This window comes from Puma concolor, chromosome D2, assembly GCF_028749965.1.
Source record: "Puma concolor isolate L17-30 chromosome D2, mPumCon1.1.hap2, whole genome shotgun sequence".
NCBI classification, from domain to species: Eukaryota; Metazoa; Chordata; class Mammalia; order Carnivora; family Felidae; genus Puma; species Puma concolor.
The window spans coordinates 11,197,320-11,222,657 of NC_141677.1; the positions used below are offsets into that span (position 1 = coordinate 11,197,320).

Genomic DNA, 25,338 nt, shown 5'->3' on the forward strand with positions numbered 1-25,338 from the left:
CACAGAGCTAAAGTTTGCTTTCGTGCTTTACAAAAGCAGATGCAGGAAATGAAAACACAAATTCTACCAGCTGCTCTGGAGTCCTAAAGCCCCACGGCAAGGAGAATCTGTGGCATGTGGGTGACTGCCCTGCATGGCTGTCCAAAAGCAGGTGCGCGGTGCGTGGACTTCAGTCGCGCGAATTCTCAGACACAAACAAAAGCTAACTATGGGGTGGGTGATGCTAGAAAAGTCACTTCTGCCACGGGAGGTCCTTGCCTCACTGCCTCTACCATGAAGCTCCAATGTCTGGAATGCAGTCAACATGCAAATCTGTAGTCAAGAGCATTAAAAAAAAAAGAAGAAGAAGAAGAAGAAGAAGAAGAAGAAGAAGAGCAGTTAAAATTTTTTTTCTGACTTATGACAGCTCATTCTTTAATCTATCAGAAACAGACAAATGAATTCAAGGGCCCAGTTGCACTTCACCCCTCCGAAATAAAAGATGGCAGAAGCCGCCATGTCCATTCATTTTCTCTTTCATAATGCAACCTTTTGATTTTCAAATGTGCTTTGGACCAGCATAAAAAAGTTACAGTCTTCAATTTCACCATAGAGAATGCTACTTACAAACGACCTCGAGGACCTTATCTTGGCCTATGACAACCATGCATGCAGCCATGCAAACATGCATTCATGCAACATAGCAGCACACAACACAGTGCAAAACTGGCAAAGAAAACCAAGTGATGGCCATGCTAGTATTGGTTGCAAGGGTCTCCTTACCAAATAGTGAAATCCTATGCCTGACAAGAACTCCAAGTTTGCAGAATAGGCTGAAGACAAAAGAAAAACAAAAGAGAAAGGGGGGAAGGGGGAGGGAAGATAGAAAAGACAGGGAGAAATCAAAATAAATTAAAAAAAAAAAGAAGAAAAAAAAAGAAAAATAAACAGCTGATATATGAGCAGGAAAAAAGCAACATGATGTCACGCAGAAAGAATCAATTTTCTGAGCAGAATGTGGAGTAGAGGTATTAAAGAAAGAATCTTTGAGTGCATATCTTTAACAAACATGGTTAAAAAAGCACATATTATAAGTAAAGAAACCAAAAAAAATTTGAAAGCAAAGCTAATTAATATAAAAGCAATCTATATGAACCCCTTAAGAATATGACTACTCAAATAGCACAAGGAAAACGCTTAAAATTTTATCTGCCCAAATGTACCACTGAAATTCTAGAATTTTTGTTGTTGTTGTTATGGATTATTATTTAAAATCAGAAGTATGGCACTTGGGGCATGAAATGTCACTTTAAGGTTCAGTATGTTTATCATTTGAACTTTCCTTCTTTCCAACTGTGAGCATACCCCTTCCATATACACCAAAGCATCCAGTGAATTTGAACACAGTGAGGTAGAGATAGAATTTGAACAACTGATAATCACTCAGAAAAATGTTGCAGATGCAATAACTTCAGGGGCTCTTCATGCTAATGTTTGACTTAAGCTTATTTCTATCTCCTCCAGAGCAAGTTTCTGGGCCACTGTGTTCCTGGGGATCGGCTGTGGGAGATCCCAAATAAGGGTGGCCTGCATTCAGCAGGACAGCACTGATATGTACTAACTCTCACATCAGAACCTGGGAAAGACCTGCCATTGTCCCAGCTTGTCCCCAGGCTGCAGTCTGGCGGGCTCCTTCCAGGTCTTCTCAGGAATACCCTTCACTCCCTTCCCTGCTATACTCCCTTCTATCCATCCCTCAGGATTCAGCAACAGACATGTCTACTCCAACAAGCCTTTGTTAACACCCAGTGCTCCTTCACCACTCCCAGTCCAAGCTGAAAGGGTTCCTTCCAGCCTCTCCTAGGGGTCATGTGTCAATCTCTACCATGACATGTAACCTTCCATATTGCAAATGATACTATTTTCACATCTACCCAAACACTTCTGAGCTCTCAGATAGAGGCTCTGCGTAGCCAGAACTTGATGGAAGCTCTAGCCTTGATGACCCATGTGTACCACACCACCCACACCCAGCTTGACTGTCCCAGCTAGATCCTGACTGCCCCATTCTGTCTCGTGAAGCTCTCCCATAAACAGCAGTGTATAGACATGCCCTCCCCAAGACTGGGGATATGGACGATGCCATGGAAAAAAAATGGAGTCACAAGCTCACGGCAGGACTGGAGAAAGGAGATGGAGAATCACGTCTGTGATGCTGACTTTTTTAACAGTAAGTTTTGGCTATCATCTCTCATTTCTGTAACAATGCAGAATAATGTATTAATGAAAAATAACTATAAAGGGTATCGTACAGTTTTTCCAAGAGAACATGCATCGGCAAATCTCTCAGTGAATTTGAGGTCTTGAGTCGTCTCCTAGCAGTTCTAAAAGTTTTTAAAACAATGATCTATTCAAGCAGGTATTATATTTAAAATGAGATATTAGCCTCCTGAGCTGCACTGTCTCTGTGTTATAATGTAAACAAAAAAAGAGATAATAAAATAAGCAACGTTCTCCAGGTGCTCTGACCCACTGAGCCTTATGCTAATTCAACAACTATCTGTCTCCATCTCTAGAGAGTGAGCGCTTGTCAGAGTTGTACATATTTTGGATCCCTATATGTATATCAACCTGTTTTAAGTGATCTTGTTTTACTTCTTATGAACTGAGACTCTGTCGTATCAGTGTGAAACATTCTGAGACGATGTTGAATTTGTAATGCTAGGATCATGTTTGAACCCAGTTCATCCAGACCTAGGACATTTTCCTGTGATGAAAAACACAGCATTATTCTGTGTCCGATTCTGTTGGATTATAGTGAATGTCTGAGAACCTGTTTGAAAAAAATGACTTCTTAAAATAGCAATGCTTCTTAACTTTGGTTGTTCCTAATCAGTAGCCGATATGTAGAAACAGAAATATGTAGATATGTAGAAATAGAAATATGTAGATATGTAGAAAACCAGGTTCTCACAAAGGACAAACTGTATCTATTTCCCCTCCTGTGCTATCATCAACTTTTAGAGTGGAGTTTGTATATCAACTATAAGGTTTTATTATTATAAGCTTTGGCCTATAGTTTCTCTAAAAATATTCTCCATAATACTGTCTTCTCTTTGTGTATGTATATCCCTCCATTACTAACATTCTTAAGAAATTATAATTCATTGGGGCGCCTGGGAGGCTCAGTGGGTCAAGCATCCAACTTTGGCTCAGGTCATGATCTCAGGGTCTGTGAGTTCGAGTCCTGTATCGGGCTCTGCTCTGTGCTGATAGCTCAGAGCCTGGAGCCTGCTTTGGATTCTGTGTCTCCGTCTCTCTCTGCCCCACCACGCTCGCTTGCTCACACATGCACACACTCTCTCTCAAAAATAAACAGTAAAACAATTAAGAAAAAGAATTCATAACGCACCTACAATTCCTTGGCTTTGATGTCTCACTGCTCTACAGAAACACTCCCTAGAAATTCTCGGTGCTTGCTGATCAGTAAATCAAATAATACTTTTTCAATCTCGGTCCTGGAAAGCTGCCTATGGTACTTGGCATCACTGACTACTTCAATCTGGGAAACTCTCAGTTCTGTTTTACGGCGATATGTTTCCCCTTCTTCCCTAATAAATCATCCTCAGTGTTCTTCAAAGAACCATTTCTGAAAATCCTTCAGATGTAATGAGTCTCTTAGGTTTGGAATTCAGACCTTTTTGCTTCTCTGTCTACTCTCCCTTCATCTGCTTCCAGAACTGTGAGCATAACATGGGTACAGATAATCTCCAAATATGCCATTTCCGGCTGAATAACCTGCCATGCTTCAGTAATTACCTAACCAAACTGAACCCCTTCTTCTCAAAACCAGGTCTCCGTCATTTCTTTTTTTTTTTTACTGTTGCCAGCAATATTGTTCCAACCACTCAGCACTGAAACTCCAGCACCGTGGGGACCTGCCATATGACCCACTGCCAAGGTCTGTGATTTTCTCTCGTCCGTGCTTCCCACATCCAACTCCTCTCTCCACGTACATCTCCTCCGTATTCCCAGTACTTCATATATGTTTCCATTGCACTCGTCACAACTTGTTAAGTGGTTAGCGCTACATGTATGCAGGTACTCAGCTGCACTTTTAAGTGCACTTAATTGGAACTGCATCGTTATATGTGTGTGTTTATCATCCTCAGTCCTAGGACGGCACCTTGGGCACGGCATGGCGGGCATTCAGAAACGCGTGCTGAATGGATCTGTGGGTAGAACCGCCTCTTTAAGGTAGCACTTCCCTCACGACAGCCTGCATTGCTGTCACGGCCTCTTAGCAAGCTCACACTTCTCAATCCCACTGTTGTGGCCAGACTGCCCTTTATCCCAATGGCTTCATAGGGCTCATGAATTAAGTAAAAAAGATTAATTATAAAAATTAAAAAGAAAAAAGGAAGAAGGTGCCTTGTTCCAGCAGTTAATATCAATGACAGGGTTCTATAATGAATCTACGTCACCCACACTTACCCTAAATTGCTATGTTCTACACTCTATCTATACGTTATCGACACGTAGAAAATAGTCCCCCTTCTTAATCTACAACCTACAGATTCTTGAAGGTCAATTCTGAATTATCGTGTCTTCTGTATATCTCTAGCCTGTCCATACCCACCCAATGTGGTCTTCCTTGTCCTTGAATCCCACAGCACTGCATGGCTTTCTTCTACTAGAATTATATTTTTACCCACATACTTAGGTACTGCCAGCTACACTCCCAGAGAGCAGAGAGCACACCTTCCTCTTTTCCACAGACATGATGGTGCTGACTTTAGACACAGTAAATGCTCGACATATGATTTCTAGTGCCAAGAAGTATCCACACATCTAATGGCGACAACCCATTCTTAAATGTGGAGGTTAATTTAGACCCATGCCGTACTGCTACACGCAACTGTTAAATACGAATTAAAACTACTCCTGCAGTGTTCAACATGGGTGTGAAGGCATGACTGCTTATTCACAGTAGCAGGGACAGTGGGGTTTTTTTCTTTGTATTTCACCCTTTTTTCTTTTTAACCTATTTTCCCTGCCAAAGTAATATTTAACTGAAGTGGTAAGAAATCACATTTATAAAATTTCAGTGATCCCATTGTAACATGTCTAAAAAATTTGTAGTTGGTTTTTGTTAGTGTGACGGTGATCTGGGTTGTTTTAAGACACAGATTTATGATCAGAAAAGTAAGACTTTTTCCACTTTAAAAATATATAAAAATGGTAAGAAAAACACCTCTACTATGCTACCCAAGGGAAACAACTATTAAAATCAAGTTTCTTCCCTACCAATATTCTTCTACACACCCAAATTTAGAGGTTTTTTTAAAGATCTTGATCCATATTATTTAAATAAATATATATATTTTTTACTTTTTAAATAACCATTGTCCTAAGATGTGATATATTTGCATCCATCATAATGTTAATGACCAGACAGCATTTTCCATGTGCCGTAATTTCTTTATCATTAACTTTATTCATTTTTCATCCCAGAATTTTTCTGAGGTTAAAATCTACCTATGTTTGGTACTCAAGGGCTGTGATGAAATAAGGTACTTCTATCAGTGTGCATGCATCTCACTCTTATAATTTGGAATGTGAGACCATTTCTCTTTTGGAAATGGCAACGGGAGAAATAAAATGTGCCAGTCCCTGTTGCCTGAGGTGGAGAAAATCTGAAGATGAAATTACAGAAAACCTTCTGGTGAGGCGTTAATAAAGAGTGGGCATCTCAGGCCCCCAAACCACATCAACTGAGGCTCGCACAGAATAGCGATGCTCTTCCAATTTCTTCTATGAGGGGCAGTGGGCAAAGGAAAATTAGTTACCTCTGTGGTCAGTGAACAGCTCTCAGAGTAAGAATGAAAATGGAATGGAGATACAAACATGATGGGAGGGGGGGAGAATAGAATTTGCATACTTTTATTTGTATTCTTTCCTATGTTCTTTGATTGTATTTCTCTTTGTTTACATAATTGACTGATACCCAAGTTACCAACTCTGGGAACAAAGCTGCTGTTACAAAATCCTACTCTGATGGGGGAAGGGGGCGGGGGTGAGGAGACTGCAATAGCCTGGGCTCTCTGGTATTGAAAGGTAACTTGATGCCTTGGCATTTTCTAGCCACCGGGGATGGTGGGCTGGTGAAGCGATTAGGGCACTAGTGAAATGCAGAGAGCTGGGCCTCTCTCTCCCAGGGAGAGCGGAAAGAAGACCACTCCAAAGTCAGGAGGAGATTCATATCTTGGAAAGTAGCCCCTCACCCCCTTTTTTCTGGTAACAAAGGTGGTGGAAACAAAGTGCGTCACTGGATGGATTCTCTGTTACTTTAACTATAATCGGTTATACCAACTTCACAGGAAGACTATTATTTGAAGAAGTTTGGGGCCATTTTTAACGCGGTTGCAATCTGACATCACATGACGTCACATATCATTAAAGTCAAGTCCAAGGAAAGCTTGTAGCCTGCTTTATCTCGGTTACTCATTTTTATAGAAACTTCTTTCAAATACAATCTAGAAGCTTGGTATGGACTCCTGTGTAATTTGATAATCCAGAAATAGATTTGCTCTGTAATCGATCACATATGTACTAAATTTTGGCATATTTTGAAAAATCAGACTTGAAATACCCAGCAGAATCACAAATAAATCTATGAGGAATACTTGGGTTTAAACAGAAATGAGAAAGCATTGCTAAATTGCCAACTTGAGTGGGGCAAATCTTCAGAAAGGTACATATTTTTACGTCATTTTCTTCCAAGATAGGTCATTATTTACACACAAATGTTGAAAAATTTGATTTCTGTAAATGGGATTTTGCCCTCCAGAAAAACTCCTTTATTTTTCAAAATTGTGGCAAATATAGTAGACTCAGAAATTTTAGAGGAAGTAATGTTAAAAGCACCATTTACTGGGGCACCTGGGTGGCTCAGTTGGTTAACTGTCTGATTTCGGCTTAGGTCATGATTTCATGGTTCTGTGGGTTTGAGCCCCACATGGGGCTCTGTGCTGACAGCTCAGAGCCTGGAGCCTGCTTCGGATTCTGTGTCTCCCTCTCTCTGCCCCTCCCCTACTCGCGCTCTCTCTCTAGCAAGAATGAATAAACGTTAAAAAAAATTTTAGAAAAAGCACCATTTATCACAAATACTAATGCGGTGATGACTCTGTGGATTCTGTGATGGGGGTCTTATTCCTTCTATTCAGCATGATATTTAGCAGCAAAATGGAAGAAAACTCAACGTTTAGAACACACGTATTAACTTGTAGAGAGCATCCTCCTCCGTGTTTGATCCCAAGGGGCCAAAGGTCAGGGAAGCCGGGTAGACACTGCATGCTCCCACCTCAAGGTCCCCAGATGCTCTTCCTCAAATGCAAATACACTTCGCTCAACAACAGTCTTTATTTTGTGTAGCTCTTTACCTCGTCACCATTTCTTTCTCCTTGTTTGACGCATGTCCTCCAGAACAGAGGGGTCTGCTTGCTGCAGATAAGAAGTATAAACGATGGTTTTTGAAATACTGATCAATTAAAGGAAGCACAACCTGAAAGAAAGGAAAAGAAAACAGATCTACACGGTGGACGGAGACTCTGGGGCAGCCAGACTTCCATCCACCTGCAGCAGTCCCCCAGTATCCACAGCCCTGCCAGTTGGCACGATTTTAGAGTATGCCTCTCCCAAATCTTACCCTGCTATCTCTAGTCCCGGGTGTGGGGGGAGGTTGGAGGGTGTGTGTGTGTGTGTGTGCACACATGCATGCGTGTGTGTGTGTGTGAGAATTGCAACTCCACACTGTCAATTCACTGCTCCTAGTAACTACTCTGTGTGGCAAGCGTCATCATCCGTTTTACAGGTATTAAACTGAGGTGCAGAAAGTGAGTGACCTACTCAAAGTCACACTGCTGCTTACCTACCTCCACAGTGTTCTCACCTGGCCTCTCTCAGAGCCGCCTGGCCTTTCCCGCATGCTAATCCTGCTGCCCTTTGGCGAATTCCTCTTCTTTGCCCTGTGTGCTCACATCACAAGGCTCTGCACATGCCATTCCCTATGTCTGAAATGCTCTTCCCACACCCCGTAACCCGTCCACTCCACTCTTCCTGCAGGCCTCAGCTCAGTGCTTCATCAGATAACCGTCCACTGATCTCCTCAACTAGGTAAAATCCCCATATTCTCTGTTCTTAGAACATCATTTGCAATTTTGCATTTAATACGTGTGATTCTGAATGTCTTTCTCCATAAGAGTCGATAAAATACACAAGAACAATACACATTTCTGGGTCTGTTTCCCATTACTGTGCCCTCCTGGCTTCTAGAACAACTCTTTGCTCTGCTTTGTTTACCCCTGGGTCACCAGTACTTAGGACTTTATGGGACCTCCACCAAGCGCTAGATAAATATTTGTTAAATAAATAAATGAAAAAAAAATAACTGGCATTATCAGTATTTAGACTCAAGTCTAACTACATTTTTCCTACAATGTGGCATATGGCATATTTATATATAACAGCAACATACAAATTATTTGTGATCTTCCTTGAAAGTTGTGACATTGCCTGGATTTTGATTGGCACATAATAGCTAGTCAATAAATATGTGAATGAATGGATTACAGACTCAGAGGAAATCAAACCACATTAGGTGTCTGCAAACAAAATCACTAGGGGTACACAGGGCAATACAAGAATGTATTTTAAATGTATGATTAGAGGCCATGGATACAGCATTTGTAATAATTGGCTATCAAGGGGGGGATTACAATGCAGTATGATAGATAACTAACAATACGCACCCCAGGATAAACTTGGGATGCTTGATACGGATTTTGAGTGCTATACTGAGTGGAAAGAAAAGACAAGAGAAATCTCCCTTACAATAAAGGGCACAAATCTGAAAACATATAAAAGAGGCCAAATATGAATCAATCAAAACAACACGCCATTTTGCAAATGATCTCTAGGAACCAGCAAATGCAAGGACTTCGAAAATAAATTGACAGAAAGCATTACGTCCTCAGGCTAAGTGCAACATCATTTGAACAGGAAAGCTTCCCAAGGGCATTCTGTCTTTGCAACAGGAATCCCCGGGACGTAGTCTAACACCTGACAGAGACTGGACACACGCAGCACATGTTATGCCAGTGAATGGACCCAATGAGGAGAATCTGCAACACTTTGTCTCCTGACTGGAGACAGGAAGTCTGTCTGAAAGGAAGCCATGAATGTTCCTGACTGGCTGAAAGGAAGTCATGAATGTTTGCGGCCTAGGGCAAACTCTTGATAAATTCGTATTAAATGGAATGAAAAACGATATTTGGGTAGACTTTACATATAAACAATTCACCCTCTCTGATCCTCAGCTTCCTCTGCTGTAAAGGAGTAGGACAAGGGTCCCACAATAAAGCTTACACAGTAAAGCTTCTTATCATGTACAACTTCCTAAATTTATAATTTATAAATGAATTCTTTTCCCCTTTATAAAAGAAATGCTCGTACATTTTTAAATCCTAACAACCAAACTGAAGAAGTAGATTATTTTTCCTCTTTGTCATTTGATAAAGCCCAGTAAGGAGAACTTTGATTCCTACAGATTGAAGTGATTTGTGAATTACGGCAGGAAGAGCAGGGAGTGAAAATAAGACCGAGTATTCTGGGCGCAAATTCATCCTACGTGACTCATGCACTTATTCCTGTGCCACAAAATATTTACTTGTAGTAGAACTCACACTGGTAGACCAGTACGCTCCGTAAAGAGGCAAAGATCTAAAGGGTATATTCGGTCGACAAACACATGGAGTGAAAAACAAGATGGAGTGTATACTGTACTTTAGCAAAGAACTTGATTTCTTGCTCGTAAGGAAAATGTTCCGCCTTGCTTCTGCTGCCACCATCTGTAGAAATGAAGAGTTGTTGAACATGTTTTGTTTACTTGAAACATTACAAGATCTTCCACCCAAAAAGCAACATGTAGAACACATCACTATAACATCACTGAACGTGTTATCCCAGGAAAGCGAACATAGAAACCCATCCAAAATATCAAGGCTAACTTCATTCAGCAGTATGACAATTTTTTAAAAGGGATTTTCAAAAGTACCCAAATCGTAATAAAAAAATCTATCGAGGACAGCCCCCACACACGCTGGCGTAGCTTTACAAGCTTCTTGACACGTAGCGGGAAAAGTGGAATAGAGTCACATAAAAACCCCGCATCTTCTTTCGGTAAGAAAGAAGCTCACCAGGGATGACAACAGTGAGTATAAACTCAGTAAACAAAAATTGGTTAAGATTGTTAGATTGGTGAGCCTCTAATAAAAATAGTTGCTTCTTGCTGGGACTAGAAGTTACAATATTAATATGCCAAGTGAAAAATTGCAGGAAGCCAGCCTGGGATGAGCTGGAGGACCACGACCGTAATATTCGGTTGGCAAATTAACATTCTGCTCAGGAGTAAAGAAGTTCACTTATGTCACAAGATAATTTCCATGAGCAAAGCAAAGACACCCGAGTTTTCCCCATGGTTCAAAAGGTTAAGAACTGATCGACCGAATGCACTGAGCTTTGAAGTGGCCCTTCTGTGCCTCCTTCACGCATCCACAGGAGGTGACATCAACTCTAATAACCAGGATGATCTGCAGACACACGGGAGAGCAAAATATATCCACAACTGGATATACAGTTTTAGTAACATTTGTAAGCAGAGATTTCTTATTGTGTAAGAAGCAAACTGTTGCTTGAAAAAAGTTCTTTTGCAAATAGAAATAAAAGCAATTTGAGACAGATTTTGTAAAATCTGAAACATTAAGTTTGGGATGACTTTTAGGAAATTGAGAGAATATTCTGTGATATCAGAACAATGCTCTTTCCAGCGAATGAGTAAAAGAAAAGTACGGCTTTTGTACACTCGCAGGCATCACTTTTACATTAAGAATATTACTCTCAAGAATATTGTGCCAAGTGGCTGGATCCACGTACGGGACTTTCCCATATAAGCTACGTCTAGACGGAATTCTGCACATCACAAAATACGTTAACAGTTCAAGGAATTAGATTGGAAATATCTTCCCTTTTTACATTATGCATTTACATTACACATTTTAACAAAAATGCCTCTGTGCAAAATGCTGATGGAGAGAACTGTGGTCTAGATGGAATACAAAAATCAGAAAAAGGCGTATGCATATTCTTACTACGGCCATTAGCCTCCAATGTGTTGCAAAGGCAGTAAATTTAAAGACAAAAGAAGACATCTAGAAGTTTTCCTTGCAGTGACAATGAAAACTGGCAATTAAAATAAATGTAAAGGGTCCCAACTCTGCTCCTCTAACAGAATTCTTGCATTTTCTCTGTCACAGCCATCCAAAAAAGGAGCCTGTGACCTCGGCTCCTTAATTTCTTGAGTAAAACAACACCTTACTTTCTTGGGCTTTCTATGGATCTAGCCTCACTTTCTGCCCACACCCTTTATCGTGTGGAAATAAAGAAGTGCCCTAACTGGGTGAATTTAAAGTAAGGTTCTTAATACTCCCTCTGCACAAACACTTCTTTATTCAGAAACTTGAACACAGTGGGGAGAAAACCCAAACACATTTTACCCTCTGAATTTCTGTTTCTGTTACCCATGTCGAGCTTAAAAAGTTTTTTTTTCCTTAATCCCTTGATTTTGCTTTCTCTCTTCTCTCTTGCCAAAAAGAAGAGTAAACTTGAGTTGCCACTCATCTCAGATACACTTAAATGTGCCTGAGAAATTTCAATATTTAATTTGCGTGCATAAGAGCTTTAAAAATTCACCATAGCTTCATTTTTGTTTGTTGGATCAAATTTCATTAACTGAGACTAATGTGGCTACTTTTCAGAATGATTCATAAATCATATTAAAAAAATCATTAAAAAATTTTAAAAAATCATTGCAGGACCTACAAAAAGATTACATACTGTAAATTAGTTTGCACGGTTGGCTTTTGTTTTGTTTTGTTTTTTTTTTAATTTTTTTTTTTTCCAACGTTTATTTATTTTTGGGACAGAGAGAGACAGAGCATGAACGGGGGAGGGGCAGAGAGAGAGGGAGACACAGAATCGGAAACAGGCTCCAGGCTCTGAGCCATCAGCCCAGAGCCTGACGCGGGGCTCGAACTCACGGACTGCGAGATCGTGACCTGGCTGAAGTCGGACGCCTAACCGACTGCGCCACCCAGGCGCCCCATGCACGGTTGGCTTTTGTGAAAAAAGGTAGTTAAGAAGAGTGCCAAGGCACAGCATCCGCACTGCAGATAAAGAACAGATTGAGAGAGCAAGTTCTTTAAGAGAAGGACACTCAACTGGAAAATCTTTAATCGCATTTGGGATATGGGAGACCAGGAACAAGTAAATTCCAGAGCTCAAATTTCTATGAACTTTAATCTGACACTGTGCCAAAAACTAAGTCCTAAATTCTAAGAAAACAGTAGTAAAGAAGACTCCTTCGTCAGGATCGGTTTGTTGAGGATGAGTTTATTGCTAAGGCGAGGATGATGGGCTGGGGGAAAGTATTGAAAAGGAGAAAGAATGAGGATTAAAAAACAAAAATAAAAACAGAGGAAAAAAAGCATGAAAAAGAAATTGAAAAGACAATCACCAGAACACTCTGTTCTTCCAAAGGGGCCAGATCCTACTTCCTTCTATCTTAATACCAACTGGTGGCTTGAAGACGACCCGACATGAAGCTGGGTAACTAACAACTTGAATTTCAAGTCAATGGTACTCAGGACAATCATGAAATAACAGAAGTGAGAGGAGGCTGTCTTGAAAATCTGAATCTAAGAGTTAAAACAAGGAATTCTTTTCATAGTTGGTGGGCCACGTGGGGGGAGGAGGTCTTTCATTTTACTCTAACAAGACCCTAAGTAAAGTGTTCTGCATTGCAGATATTCTACTATAAATGTGTATCCATACACAGGATAAACTTGAGGGCTTCTCATTGCCTGGAAAGTTTGGGGACGCACAGTTTCTGTTTTTTCAAGAGCATGGCAATTAATTTCAAAAGGGAAGATTTAACTGTACCTTAGATTGGGATATCCATCCAACGGGTCTTTCAAAATAAAAAATCAATGCCAATAAACATTGTAAGGAGAAAAGAATGATGTGTTCGGTTTTTTTTAAGTTCTGTAAATTATGCCATCCCTAAAAATGTGTTTGCCTACTGACTGCTAGATTCTGTTTAGTACTAGGTTGGATAGAAAGTGTTTATACCACCAGGGAACAGACCATAAACAGCCCAGGAGACTGTGCTGTTCTATACCCTGATGTAGGTACCTACCAAACTCCAGGATATACTGATGGGCTTCATCCACATAGCGAATGAGTTGCTGAAGGAAACTATAGGCAAATCGTTTCTCAATGGAAGGTGTGTCCAATTCCAGGTCCTTGAATCCCCTAGAGCAGCAAAAATGAAACATGGAAACCAGTTTCTACACAGACTACTGGAAGGTAAAATTTTGCTTAAAAAGTATAAATGGTATATACAAATATGGAACATTACCTAATATTCTTGTAGCTACAGGCAAAAGTGAGATTTAATTTATAAGGAATAGTTTGCATATGATATAAAACTGTAGTGAGTAACTCTATTACTATGCAAAAAAAAAAAAAAAAAAAAAAAAGACTCACTTTAGAGAAACAGTGGGTCATTTCTGCCCCCAATTTTTGCCTAAATGATGGATGGGATTTAACCTAAGTAGTGAAAGGAATCAGGTAGGTGGTAAACAGTCAAGGGCATTTATGTTTCTGATGTGTTTATTTTGAACATACTAAATAGTAGCACTAAGATTTAAACGGGTCCTGAATCATTTGCAACATTAAATATGATGGGGATATTTAAACGGTCAGTCTTTATAACAAGGGTATATACTGGTACGTGTGCTTTTACCTGGATACAGCATATCCATTGATCTGTAAGAACTTGAGGATGTCCTGTGCTTTTTCCCTATCCTTGGCTTTCTCTTTGGCTGTCAGTGTATCATAGGGTACCAGCAGGGGATGGTTTCCACCTCCTAAGAGCATGTCAAGACAAGAACACAGCATCGCGATGAACAAATAATCTGAAATATGACAGATGACGTGCATAATAGGACCACACTACAGAACTTCTGGTATCTTCTAGTTATATACATGGAGTATACATAAATCATATATGGCTCTTGACTCTCCAGCACCTTTTGTTTTATTTTATTTTTTGACCTTGAATTTTATTTTATTTTATTTTATTTTATTTTATTTTATTTTATTTTATTTTATTTTATTTTATTTTCAATATATGAAATTTATTGACAAATTGGTTTCCATACAACACCCAGTGCTCATCCCAAAAGGTGCCCTCCTCAATACCCATCACCCACCCTCCCCTCCCTCCCACCCCCCATCAACCCTCAGTTTGTTCTCAGTTTTGTTTTTTTTTTAATTTTTTTCTCCTGTATTAGCTTAACAAACCCTGAGATGATAGTTGATAATTCTTTTTTTAAATTTTTTTTTTCAACATTTATTTATTTTTGGGACAGAGAGAGACAGAGCATGAACGGGGGAGGGACAGAGAGAGAGGGAGACACAGAATCGGAAACAGGCTCCAGGCTCTGAGCCATCAGCCCAGAGCCTGACACGGGGCTCGAACTCCCGGACCGCGAGATCATGACCTGGCTGAAGTCGGATGCTCAACCGACTGCGCCACCCAGGCGCCCCTGTTCTCAGTTTTTAACAGTCTCTTATGCTTTGGCTCTCTCCCACTCTAACCTCTTTCTTTCTTTTTTTTTTTTTTTTCCTTCCCCTCCCCCATGGGTTTCTGTTAAGTTTCTCAAGTCCAGCACCTTTTATGTTCCAATTAATTTAGCAAACCTGTTCAAAGAAACACTGTGCATATGTCTTCTAAGAGGCAATTAATGGGGCACCTGGGTGCTTCAGTTGGTTGAGCATCCAACTCTAGATTTCAGCTCAGGTCACGATCCCAGGGTCGTGGGACTTAGCCCCACGTCAGGCTCCACACTAGGCATGGAGCCTGCTTGGAATTCTCTCTTTGCCCCTCCCCTGCTCATGCGTTCTATCCCTCTCATATTAAAAAAAACCACACACAACATTAAAAACAAACAAAAAAACACAGGGACACGTAGACATTTGTGACATCCAGGGCTGATGACACCTGCAATCACAGAAGAAGGGAGAAGAAGCCGTGTTACCCTCTCCATTCAAATGAACTCTGGGTGTGGAGCATGTAAATACACACTAAAACTTGCACAGCTCGAGCTAGTGAAATTATAAGGCACGTTTCAAGGGCTAAGCTACATTTTCCACTTCACAGAGAGAAGAGAAAAAAATGTCTTAAATATGGAATTTTTAGTAAGCCTCCCAGATCAAACAGTACTTTATAGCCATATATTCTACGCAAAACCCATACCTGGGTTGCTAAGTTCAAAGCTGCTCTCTCTTAAACATCTCATAAGAGTAACATACATATGTGACTGACTAAAAATTGTGGCAGGCACCTAGGTTTCTGGTTAACCTATTTTGGTGAAAAATATCAAAAAGTAACCTTCTAGATTTAAAAATTCTAGAAAATATTTAAATTTTAAAAAACTAATAATAAACAAAGTATTAATAAAAGTGGAGATTTTGTAAAAATTTTTGTGAAAGTTATAAAAGTTTCAGGAAATGCCCTGGTAATTCCAGATGTAGAGATCTCATGATCAGCATCAGTGTGACTAGCATGGTGTACCCCAGATTTCAACCTTATAAGACACGTATGGGAATATATTTGGAACGGAATCCTGAAATTCCCTGAAACGCAACTACTATGGAAATTCCAGAAAAAAAAAACTTAAAAATTAATATTTGGTTTGAACGTTGGTGCAACATAGAGCCTATGGTATCAGTGTCCAACATGATGTGGCCGGGAGCTACTAAAACAATCCTACTGAATTTGCCCTACACACAAAAAAAGCAAACAAAAAGGCAAAGGAGAAAATGCCATGTCTGCCTGGAGTTTGCCTGGGCTGAGAGCGCCATCTACAAAAATGTGATCACGCACTGAGCTTTCTGACCATTAGGTGACACTATACGATCATAAATGCAAAGGGACAGACCACAGCTACAAAGCCAACAAATGCTAAGCATTTTAAGGAGCCATCAGTCATTTTATACTTTAGTACTCATAGTATCAAGTACAATACAGAATATTCAGAAGACAACAGAAACCGGTATTTTGTGAAAAGCAAGAAGGATACAGAATACGTTATTAAGCACACAAGGATCAAATTTGACTTCTACCATCAGCAGAGATCTGTGGAGATGTTTTATGAAAAAAATGTGTAGATCAAACGTCTAATTTGATCATCCTGCAATCATCTGCTGTTTTTGCATTTAGTCCTTTATTCCTAGTAAATATGCTAATTTGGCAACCACAATGAGTTTGGGGGCAGACACCAATAGGTTATTATGGGAGGGAAAGAAAATAACGAGCCCAGGATGGGGTAGAAACTGAGGTATGCAGCTTTTAGGTGTGTAGGTGTGTGACTCTAAATGACTTTCTGTTTATAGTTGTTTCCTTGTTCCTTACTTCCTATACTTCACTCCTGGTGTTTCTCCCTCCCTCCCTCTCTCCTTTCTGCCCTCCCCCCACCCCCCCCCCACACACACGCGCGCACACACACATCACGGGCACCAAGCCAGGGAGGTTACTGGTACCTCCCACACACCAGCCCAGAACTCAGAAGTGAAGCAGAGTTGTCAGCACACAAGTTGGTGTCAAAGTCCCTGGGTGAGAGAACAAATTTGTGAAAAGACACAAGTAGTTTCCTTCCAAAAACTGTCCACAGCCTCTAGCCCGTCTTCTTTCCAAGACTCATTTCTTGCTTTTTGCTCGTTTCAAAACCCAAAGAAGCCAGGGCTGCATATTCTAACACCTTTCCTACTGGGCTGCTGTTCTGACCCTAAGCCACTCCCTTTTTCTTTCAAAAGGGGAAGCACGCGTGGAGGAAGAAGAAGGATTAAGGTTTTGAGGACTAATACCACCACCTCGCCATCTAGCCTGCTGCGACCATGCCGGTCTCCCAACTACAAAGTATGAATCTGGACCCATACACACGGGATGCAGAGGTTGGGACGTCTCATTAACAGGTGGCCTACTTCAAAGAAAACACTGACCGTAGGACACTGAATGGCCAAGCCACAGTGACTAAAACATACTTGGAAAAAGAGAGACTAGACTTTTTAAATGTCTACTTATTTTTCAGAAAGAGAGCGTGTGAGCAGGGGAGGGGCAGAGAGAGAGGGAGACAGAATCCGAAGCAGGCTCCCGGCTCAAAGCTGTCAGCACAGAGCCCGACACGGGCTCGAAACCACAAACCGTGAGATCATGACCTGAGCCTACTCAGACACTTAACTGACCGAGCCACCCAGGCACCCTGAGAGTTGACGTTTTTCATGCTATCTGCTTACGCAGGAAATAGGCATTTTGTTTACTATTCATGTGGACGATGCCCCTTCAAGAATTTCACTAAGCAAAACTCAATGCCTCTATGGCTCAGCCAGCCAGCCATCCATCTGCTCAACTATCTGTTGGCCAGACAAGTGCTCATTCATTTAAAAAACGTTTATAAAATGGTTCTAGAAAAACAGGCCTAGCCCTGAGTCAAATTTTAGGCAATTTTGGTGTAAGGGATCCTCTCTGTTCATTTCTGTGATGGATTCTCACTTGTACTAGTCTGATACGACTTGTGTGGTGTTGCTACCATCCTTCAAGACCCCAGCTGTACTTTCCACCATGAAATATCCCCACCCTTCAAAACTATCTCCCATATATTTTTACCTAGGCCAATAAATAAGAAACAGAGAGTTTCTTGATGCCTAGAACTATACAGTAAGAATTATAAGAGTAACAGAAGTTGGGGCCCTGACCTGGAGACAATTATTGCTTCACCGGGGGAAAGAAGTCCCTCTAGGAAGTAATTGTAGAGAGAGCACATGCGTGAACACACACACACACACACACATACACACACACACACACACACACACACACACACACACACACACACACACACACACCGGTATGTTTATAGACCAGGAGTGAATAAATAACAATGAAAGAGATCACCCATCCATGTAGGATGCATCAAATTGCAGAAATCATGCAAATAAGTTAAGAGAACATCTGAGAAACAACTACGAGAATATTATGTCATTTTAGTATTTAAGAATAACAGCAGCAAAGACCAAGCAAAAGCATGTAAGAGATAAGAACATAACTAGACTGGACAAAGCAGAGGGGTTGAAATGGAAAAGGGGAAGGGATGACATGAGAGAAATATTTAAGTTAGGGATAGAAGTCAGGGGGAGAAGTGTAAGGAATTGACAGAACACCTCGAATGTTGGGATGAGGCATATCGATATGTACATGCTAAAATGGGTAAGAGAGTCGTAGGAATTCCCAGACATGAAGAAATGTACACTCACAGGCAGGAAATTATAAAATTCCCACCCTGCAACTGTTATAGGCGTATCTGAACCATTCTAAGAAAATAAAGGTGTAATAAGCTCTTATTTTAAAAAGATGGTTTTATCCATACCATATATTCACAGAGTTGCACTCTGTTTTTTAATCAGGATTTTTGGAAAATATTACCTTTGGACTCCAGCTCCATCTTCTTTTTCTTTGCCCATATATTATGGTAGTTTTCAGCCATCATTTCTGCCATAGCCTTAAGTGAATGAAACATTTAGAAAATACGTTATAATTTAATGGGTAGAAAAAGACCTCACTTGCCAATAGGTAATATCAAAACATGCTTTAAATTAATAAATCATAGCATGTCCAGGCTAAACTATCTCAAGATTATCAAACACAATGATCTTACTTGGAATCTGAAACCCAGATTCAACGTGTGAAACCCAGAAACAATCTGTGAAATTGTGCGGTAGTAAACAGCAGAGATGATTTGATGGGAATGATTATTGTTATTTGTAATGGTTTTTGTCTAGTTATTTGTAATGTCTAAAGACAAAGGTTTTATTAATTCAATAATGAAACTTCAGATTAGCTATGGACTTTAACAAAAAAAAAATCTATTTATTTGCAGGTTCTTATTGCAATTTCCAAAGCTTTAAAAGGCAATCTAAATCTTATTAAACAATGAATGCAAAGAAGCTTAGATGGAAAGTCTAGATTCAATGCCTGCCCCACACTCAGGGAGAGATTTGGACAAGCCACATTAACCTTTTTGTGGCCGTTAGCTTTTTGGTAAGATTGCCTCTAAGATTCTCTTTTCCCTTTTGAGTTTCAAGATTACTATCTCATTCTTAAGGCATCCATACGGGAGCAAAGACAATGGGCAAGTCAAACAATTTAACATAACTGACATGACCTACTACATAGGGTTTGTCTTTATAAATTTATTTCTCGTGGAATAATACTAATAATGCCAATATCGCTGTTTGATCAGGATACTGACCTATCAATTTCTGTTCCAAGGCAACAAATTTTCGTTTGCTCCAATCAGCCATTTCAAAGTACATTCCTTAGGCACAAAGGTGAACTGATACAACTATGGATGCAGCAGGCAAAATGCTACCCATTTCCCTGGATAAATGACTTAAATTTCATATTCTTTACTGGGTAACTGAAGTTACCCTTGAGCAGAGCATTTCTAATTCCTGATTTATTCTCTTCTCACTCACAGCTATTCAATTATAGTAGGATTTTTTTAATGCACATTATCTATAAGGAAAATATGTTATCTGGAAGATGCATCCTAGAAAAAGTTGTATCAACTTTCAGAGCATTAAAAAGCTAGGGTCCATAATCTATAAATTCCATGGACCCTTTATATGATCAACATATTCAAGCAATTCATGAAGAGAAATGTATGCAGGAAAGTGTTACAATATGCTTTTTAAAAATGGAATTTTCAGAATACTTTAAAAAAGCAATACTTACGTGCAGGTCTCTGGACAGTGTGACATTGCTCATATCAATGGCTCGGGGGCTATAACCATGCGCAGCATCAACAGAAACCTAAATAATTTATGTGAAAATGATAGAGTCTAATTAAAAAACCCAGGGGAGAGAGACTTAAGACAAATTTTAGAAATACAGGACAAGTAAACTTTCAAACGTAATGTTTCCTCAGATGAAACTGGCAAGTATCTGAACGTACATACTTCACGAGCATATAAATTAAATTGTATTTGGGTATCTGATAATTTCAGTTTATGACTGAATAATACATCCCAACATTTCAGGAATTGCCCCTCCCAAAAACTAATGGTCAGAATTCAACATATTGTGCAATGGATCCAAGATTCTTTTTTTTTCTTTCTGTTCGTTTGTTCATTTGTTGTAATGTTTATTTATTTATTTATTTATTTATTTTAATTTTTTTTTCAACGTTTTTATTTATTTTTGGGACAGAGAGAGACAGAGCATGAACGGGGGAGGGGCAGAGAGAGAGGGAGACACAGAATCAGAAACAGGCTCCAGGCTCCGAGCCATCAGCCCAGAGCCTGACGCGGGGCTCGAACTCACGGACCGCGAGATAGTGACCTGGCTGAAGTCGGATGCTTAACCGACTGTGCCACCCAGGCGCCCCTATGTTTATTTATTTTTGAGAGACAGAGTGAGAGTCAGGGAGGGGCAGAAAGAGACAGGGAGACAAAGAATCCAAAGCAGGCTCCAGGCTCTGAGCTGTCAGCACAGAGCCTGACCCATGAGCAGCAACATCATGACCAGAATTGAAGTCAAATGCTTACCCGACTGACCCTACTTATTTATCCAGGTACCCCTACTTATTTATTTGGAGAGACAGAAAACATGAGTGGAGATGGGAAGAAAGAAAGAGAATCCCAAGCAGGTTCCATGCTGGCAGCACGGAGCCCAACATGGGGCTCGATCCCACAAACTGTGAGATCTGACCTGAGCCAAAATCAAGAGTTGGAAGCTCAACCAAATGAATCACCCAGGTGCCCCTGTATCCAGGATTCTGAAACATTACCTTAGTCAAAGGCTCGCTGTATTCTTCAGTTTCTTACAGACTCTAATTGGCTACAGTGAAATTTATTCTTCCTCATGCAAACAGTAATTAATCAAAGAGGGCAATACTTATGAATGTCTCAATGGGCCAAATGTGAAGATAAAATACAACCAACTCTTCCAAAGTACACCATACAGTAGTCAAAGATTTACAAAGTTATCTCCAGTAACAATCAGACTTAATTTCTGAATTTTGGCTTTTGAAAAAACAAAACATCTTCTCATCAACCATAACATTTCATGTACTGTCTTGAGCTCTCAATACATTCCTCACAATGTATATGTTATATAACAGTGTTTAATAGAAATAAGCTATGGTTCATGCTTTAAATCTAAAGCTCTATCTTAATATATTCTAGCATGTATTTATATTACATTTCATATGTATAGTCTCCTGTTAGACACGTATAAGCCAAAAAATAAAAATAAAAATAAAATGCACACTATAGCTCATGTCTCTGTTTTTAGAAAAGAGAGGCTAACGTTATGTTACCATTAATAACGGACTCATGGGCTATTCTCAACCTATTGGTTAGTTTTGACTGAACCCTGGCTTTTGAGCCTTCACCACTGCTCAGTACCATCTAATAATGGAATGTTTAATGAAATCACATTTTTTCCCTCTTTTAAATTAAATATTCCTAAAAGGAAATTTGAAACTTAAAGAACACTAGTGACTTACCCAAGGTCACAGAGCTAAAAATCTGAGCTGGCAGGATTCCAACTCAAGCTATCTGATGCCTTGGCCACCTCCCTCTCCCTATCACCTCTTATGGCCTCAACATATTGCAGTGTATTTCTTTCCCCACAAATCTAATATAACTGTCCTCTCAAATGTTATCAGTTTCCAAGCTGCTACACAAGGCTTCTTTCCAGCTGCCATCAAGCCAGTCCATCTAGATTTGACACCAGGAATCACTGCTCTCCAGCCCTTCATTTCATGAACTCCAGGAAACCACCCTCCTGTCTCTGTGCTCAACTTCTCTTGACTCCATTTCCTCAGATTCCTTCTTTGGCAACTCTTCTATCCATTACCTGAATATCTCCCACATTTGTTGGCTCATGGCCCCTTTCCTCCATCTTCAAAGCCAGCAACACTGCATCTCTTTGGCCATTTTTTGGAAGTCACATTTCCCTTACCCAAAGCCAGAGCAGTTATTCCACTCTTAAGGATTCTTGAGATTATACTGGACTCACTGATAATTCAGTATAATCTCCCCCATCTCAAGGTCTTAAGCCTTGATCACACTGGCCAAGCCCAAGTAAAGTCACATTTCCACAGATTCCAGCAACTGGGGATCATCTTTGAAAGCCGTAATTCTGCCTAACACAACATCTATAATCAAATTCATTGTTCCCTCCTTGCCATCTCTGAGCAAGTAGCCATCTCTGTGCTCCCTACCTTTCCTAACATAAACACCCACCTGGCAGTCCAGCCCGGATCCATGGTGACCACCTTTGATTACTCCTCCTCCTCTGCAATCATATATCAGGCAGTCACAGAACTCTGTCTTTTCTACTTTAAAAATCCCTCCGGGATACGTCCACTTCCCTCCATCTCCACTCTCTCCATTCTAATTCAGATATTTAATATTTGTCTTGTTTTGAGGGATGTCTATAGTGTCCTCCCAAGGAATCTGTCTTTCTGCCTTCCATATCCTCCTTCTCTAATTCATTCTCCACTCTGTTGTCAGAACTGTATTTCCAAAATATTTATTTTGTTATTCTCTAAACTCTTCCACTGTATGGGAAAAATCTGTGGGCATGGGCTGAGCCTTACTGGTCGTAATGTTCCCAGAGGCTGTGGCACAAGCCAGACTTCGCCAACACTGCAATGATAAAGTGATTCCTAATCTCACAGACATGATGGCAAACCTATGTCTTAAAACTGATAAACAAACAATATTAGACTCTCTGGAAATTGAATAAATGAATAAAATGGAGTTGGTATCAATAACTTTATTTGTTCCTAAAATAAAATTCTCAGTATTTCATATCCTCTTGGACTATGTCTAACTATTTATCATTTTAGCGTTAGATTAAGTTACTGAGGGTGGGTTAAAGAATGTGAAGTTGATACCTGTTTGGTCAGGGACAGATTCTATTTATATTTTTCATTACCTATTTCTCTCCTTCATATACAGAGAAATCAAAAGAGCGGCCAAGGCTGCTATAATTTCAAGTTGCCCGAAACATGTACCATTTCTGAACGAGGGGCTTGAACATTAATGTAATTAACTCCAGTGGTTTTAGCAACAGTAACGGCCACCACGTGCATGGTTATGCGCAAGGCACGCAGATTAATGTCTTTTGTTCTTTAGAACAACTCTAAAAGGCAGAGGTCACTTTTCACCATTTCAAAAGAAATGTTCACCATTTCAAAAGAAGAAAATTTCAAAAGAATTATTTCAAAAGTCATAGAAAATGGCGGCATCAAGTTTTGAAAGTAATTCTGTCAGAGTCCAAAGAACTTCACTAATTTCTCAAAATTGCTCCCAACATTCCATGTGATTTGATTTCTGAGACACCCCACCTTTCTCCTGGCTACCCAGCTCCAACTCACTCAGCACCAATATATACACACACTTCCTTCATCTCCCTGATATGTATCGGGCGTCACTCCCAACTTACTGCTGCTGCACTCCTTGGGACATTCTTCCCCCAACTCCGTGTAATTCCCTCACCTCTTTCAAATCTCTATTCGTCTTCTCAGTGAAATCCACTCTGACAACCGTGTATAAAACTGCAACTCATCCACAAATGTTACCCAACCCCCTCCCTCTGCATTCCCAGTCTGCCTTTCCATGCTGTTTTCTTGTTTCTGTAGTATGAATCATAGTTTTACATAGTACATAATTTCTTCGTATCTGCTGCTTACTTTCCCTACAAGAATGTAATCTCCATGAGAGCACAAAGCTTTGTCTATTTTGTCCATTGATCTGCCTGAAAAGCTAAGAATAATGACTGGAACACAATAGGTGCTCAATAAAGAATCCGTTGAAGGAATGAATGAAATTTTGTTTTGTCCTAGCCTGCATTTTAGTTCTAGGTGGTCACACTTTCCAAAAGTTTCATTCCCATCTCTCTCTTCATCCCAGGTTATAAAATTATTTTTCATTTGTTTAAATAGTTTATATCCTATATTTGCAATACTGAAAAACAGATAAATAGGAACTTGCAATCTGGGGACAAGTAAGTAATTGTTAAGAACTTGTGGAATGTGCCTGAAATTGTCAGAAACGCCCTCCTTCCATGCTGTCTTTGCCAAGAGGCCTACTTAGGCCCCCTCTCTAATCAGTATCTCCTCACTTTTTCCTATCTGCACTTCTATATATTCTATAGCCTATTAAGTTGTTATTGGCCATGCCCAAGCCCTTATGGTATCTTGCATATGCAAATTACAAAACCCTAATGGAGCAGTAAATTTCCTAAAATCAGGACTCATGTCTTCCTGTGGTGTTCAAAGCAAACAAAAAACATTAAAATTGTTATTGATCCACATAAAATAATAATGGTAATAATTAAGTATAATATTTATTGAAATATAGGCCAGTTACCCTTTTAAGTGACTCATGAGCCCTCAGAATAATCTTTTAAAATAGATGCTTCATTTGCTTCATTTTAAAGATGAGAAAACCGTAACACAGAGAAGTTAACCATTTGCCGAGCTCACACAGCTACCTGGTGGTAAGGCCAGGATTTCAAAGTAGGCAGGCTATGCCAGACCTCGCTCAGTTAAATCCAGGCTGCTTCTGCCTTGCAGAGGGAAAGCTGAGCCCCATGTGAAAGGAAGCTGAGATAATTCAGCTCCAAAATCACATCGACAAGTGACCTCTCTCAATTCACCCATTTATATTCCTTACTATAAACTGACGCTATAAAAAGCATTCCTTAATTTATCCAGAAGAGCCTATCTATTGCATAATAGAAAATATCTTTATAAGCTTTATGGGAAACCAGCAATGGAGAGAAAAGAAAAGACATTAAAAAGCTTGGCAAGATGATACCTGAAAAAGATGATAGAACTACAAGATTAGTGATTAAGGAATAATATATTTTAACATTTCAAGTAATGTTGCTTTCTGCTTAAAGAATCTTTGAATAAAAGTAATGATAAGATTATAAATATATTGGTGGCATCAACTGGAATTTGCTCTCCATTTCTGATACTGAGAGAAATATTCTTTCTTTACTACTAATAGGTCAAAGCACTACAAACGCAAAAACACTCTTATCTACCATGAAATGCTCTCTGGCATTAAAAATATTTAAATAACAGCAGTAACAATAAGAGT

At 39.8% G+C, this 25,338-nt stretch overlaps 1 protein-coding gene across 4 annotated transcripts in view; it reads right to left on the reverse strand.

Moving 5' to 3' along the window:
* Positions 1 to 25,338, reverse strand: part of RYR2 (ryanodine receptor 2) — a 760,386-nt gene that overhangs the window by 156,763 nt on the left and 578,285 nt on the right. For all 4 annotated transcript variants that reach the window (XM_086679587.1, XM_086679586.1, XM_086679585.1 and 1 more), the window contains 7 exons: positions 19,952 to 20,029; positions 18,641 to 18,716; positions 13,901 to 14,024; positions 13,292 to 13,407; positions 9,823 to 9,887; positions 7,422 to 7,543; positions 763 to 812 (listed from right to left, as the gene is read on the reverse strand). In XM_086679587.1, coding sequence (XP_086535713.1) covers positions 763 to 812; positions 7,422 to 7,543; positions 9,823 to 9,887; positions 13,292 to 13,407; positions 13,901 to 14,024; positions 18,641 to 18,716; positions 19,952 to 20,029 — 631 coding nt within the window. The remainder of the gene's footprint in view (positions 1 to 762; positions 813 to 7,421; positions 7,544 to 9,822; positions 9,888 to 13,291; positions 13,408 to 13,900; positions 14,025 to 18,640; positions 18,717 to 19,951; positions 20,030 to 25,338) is intronic.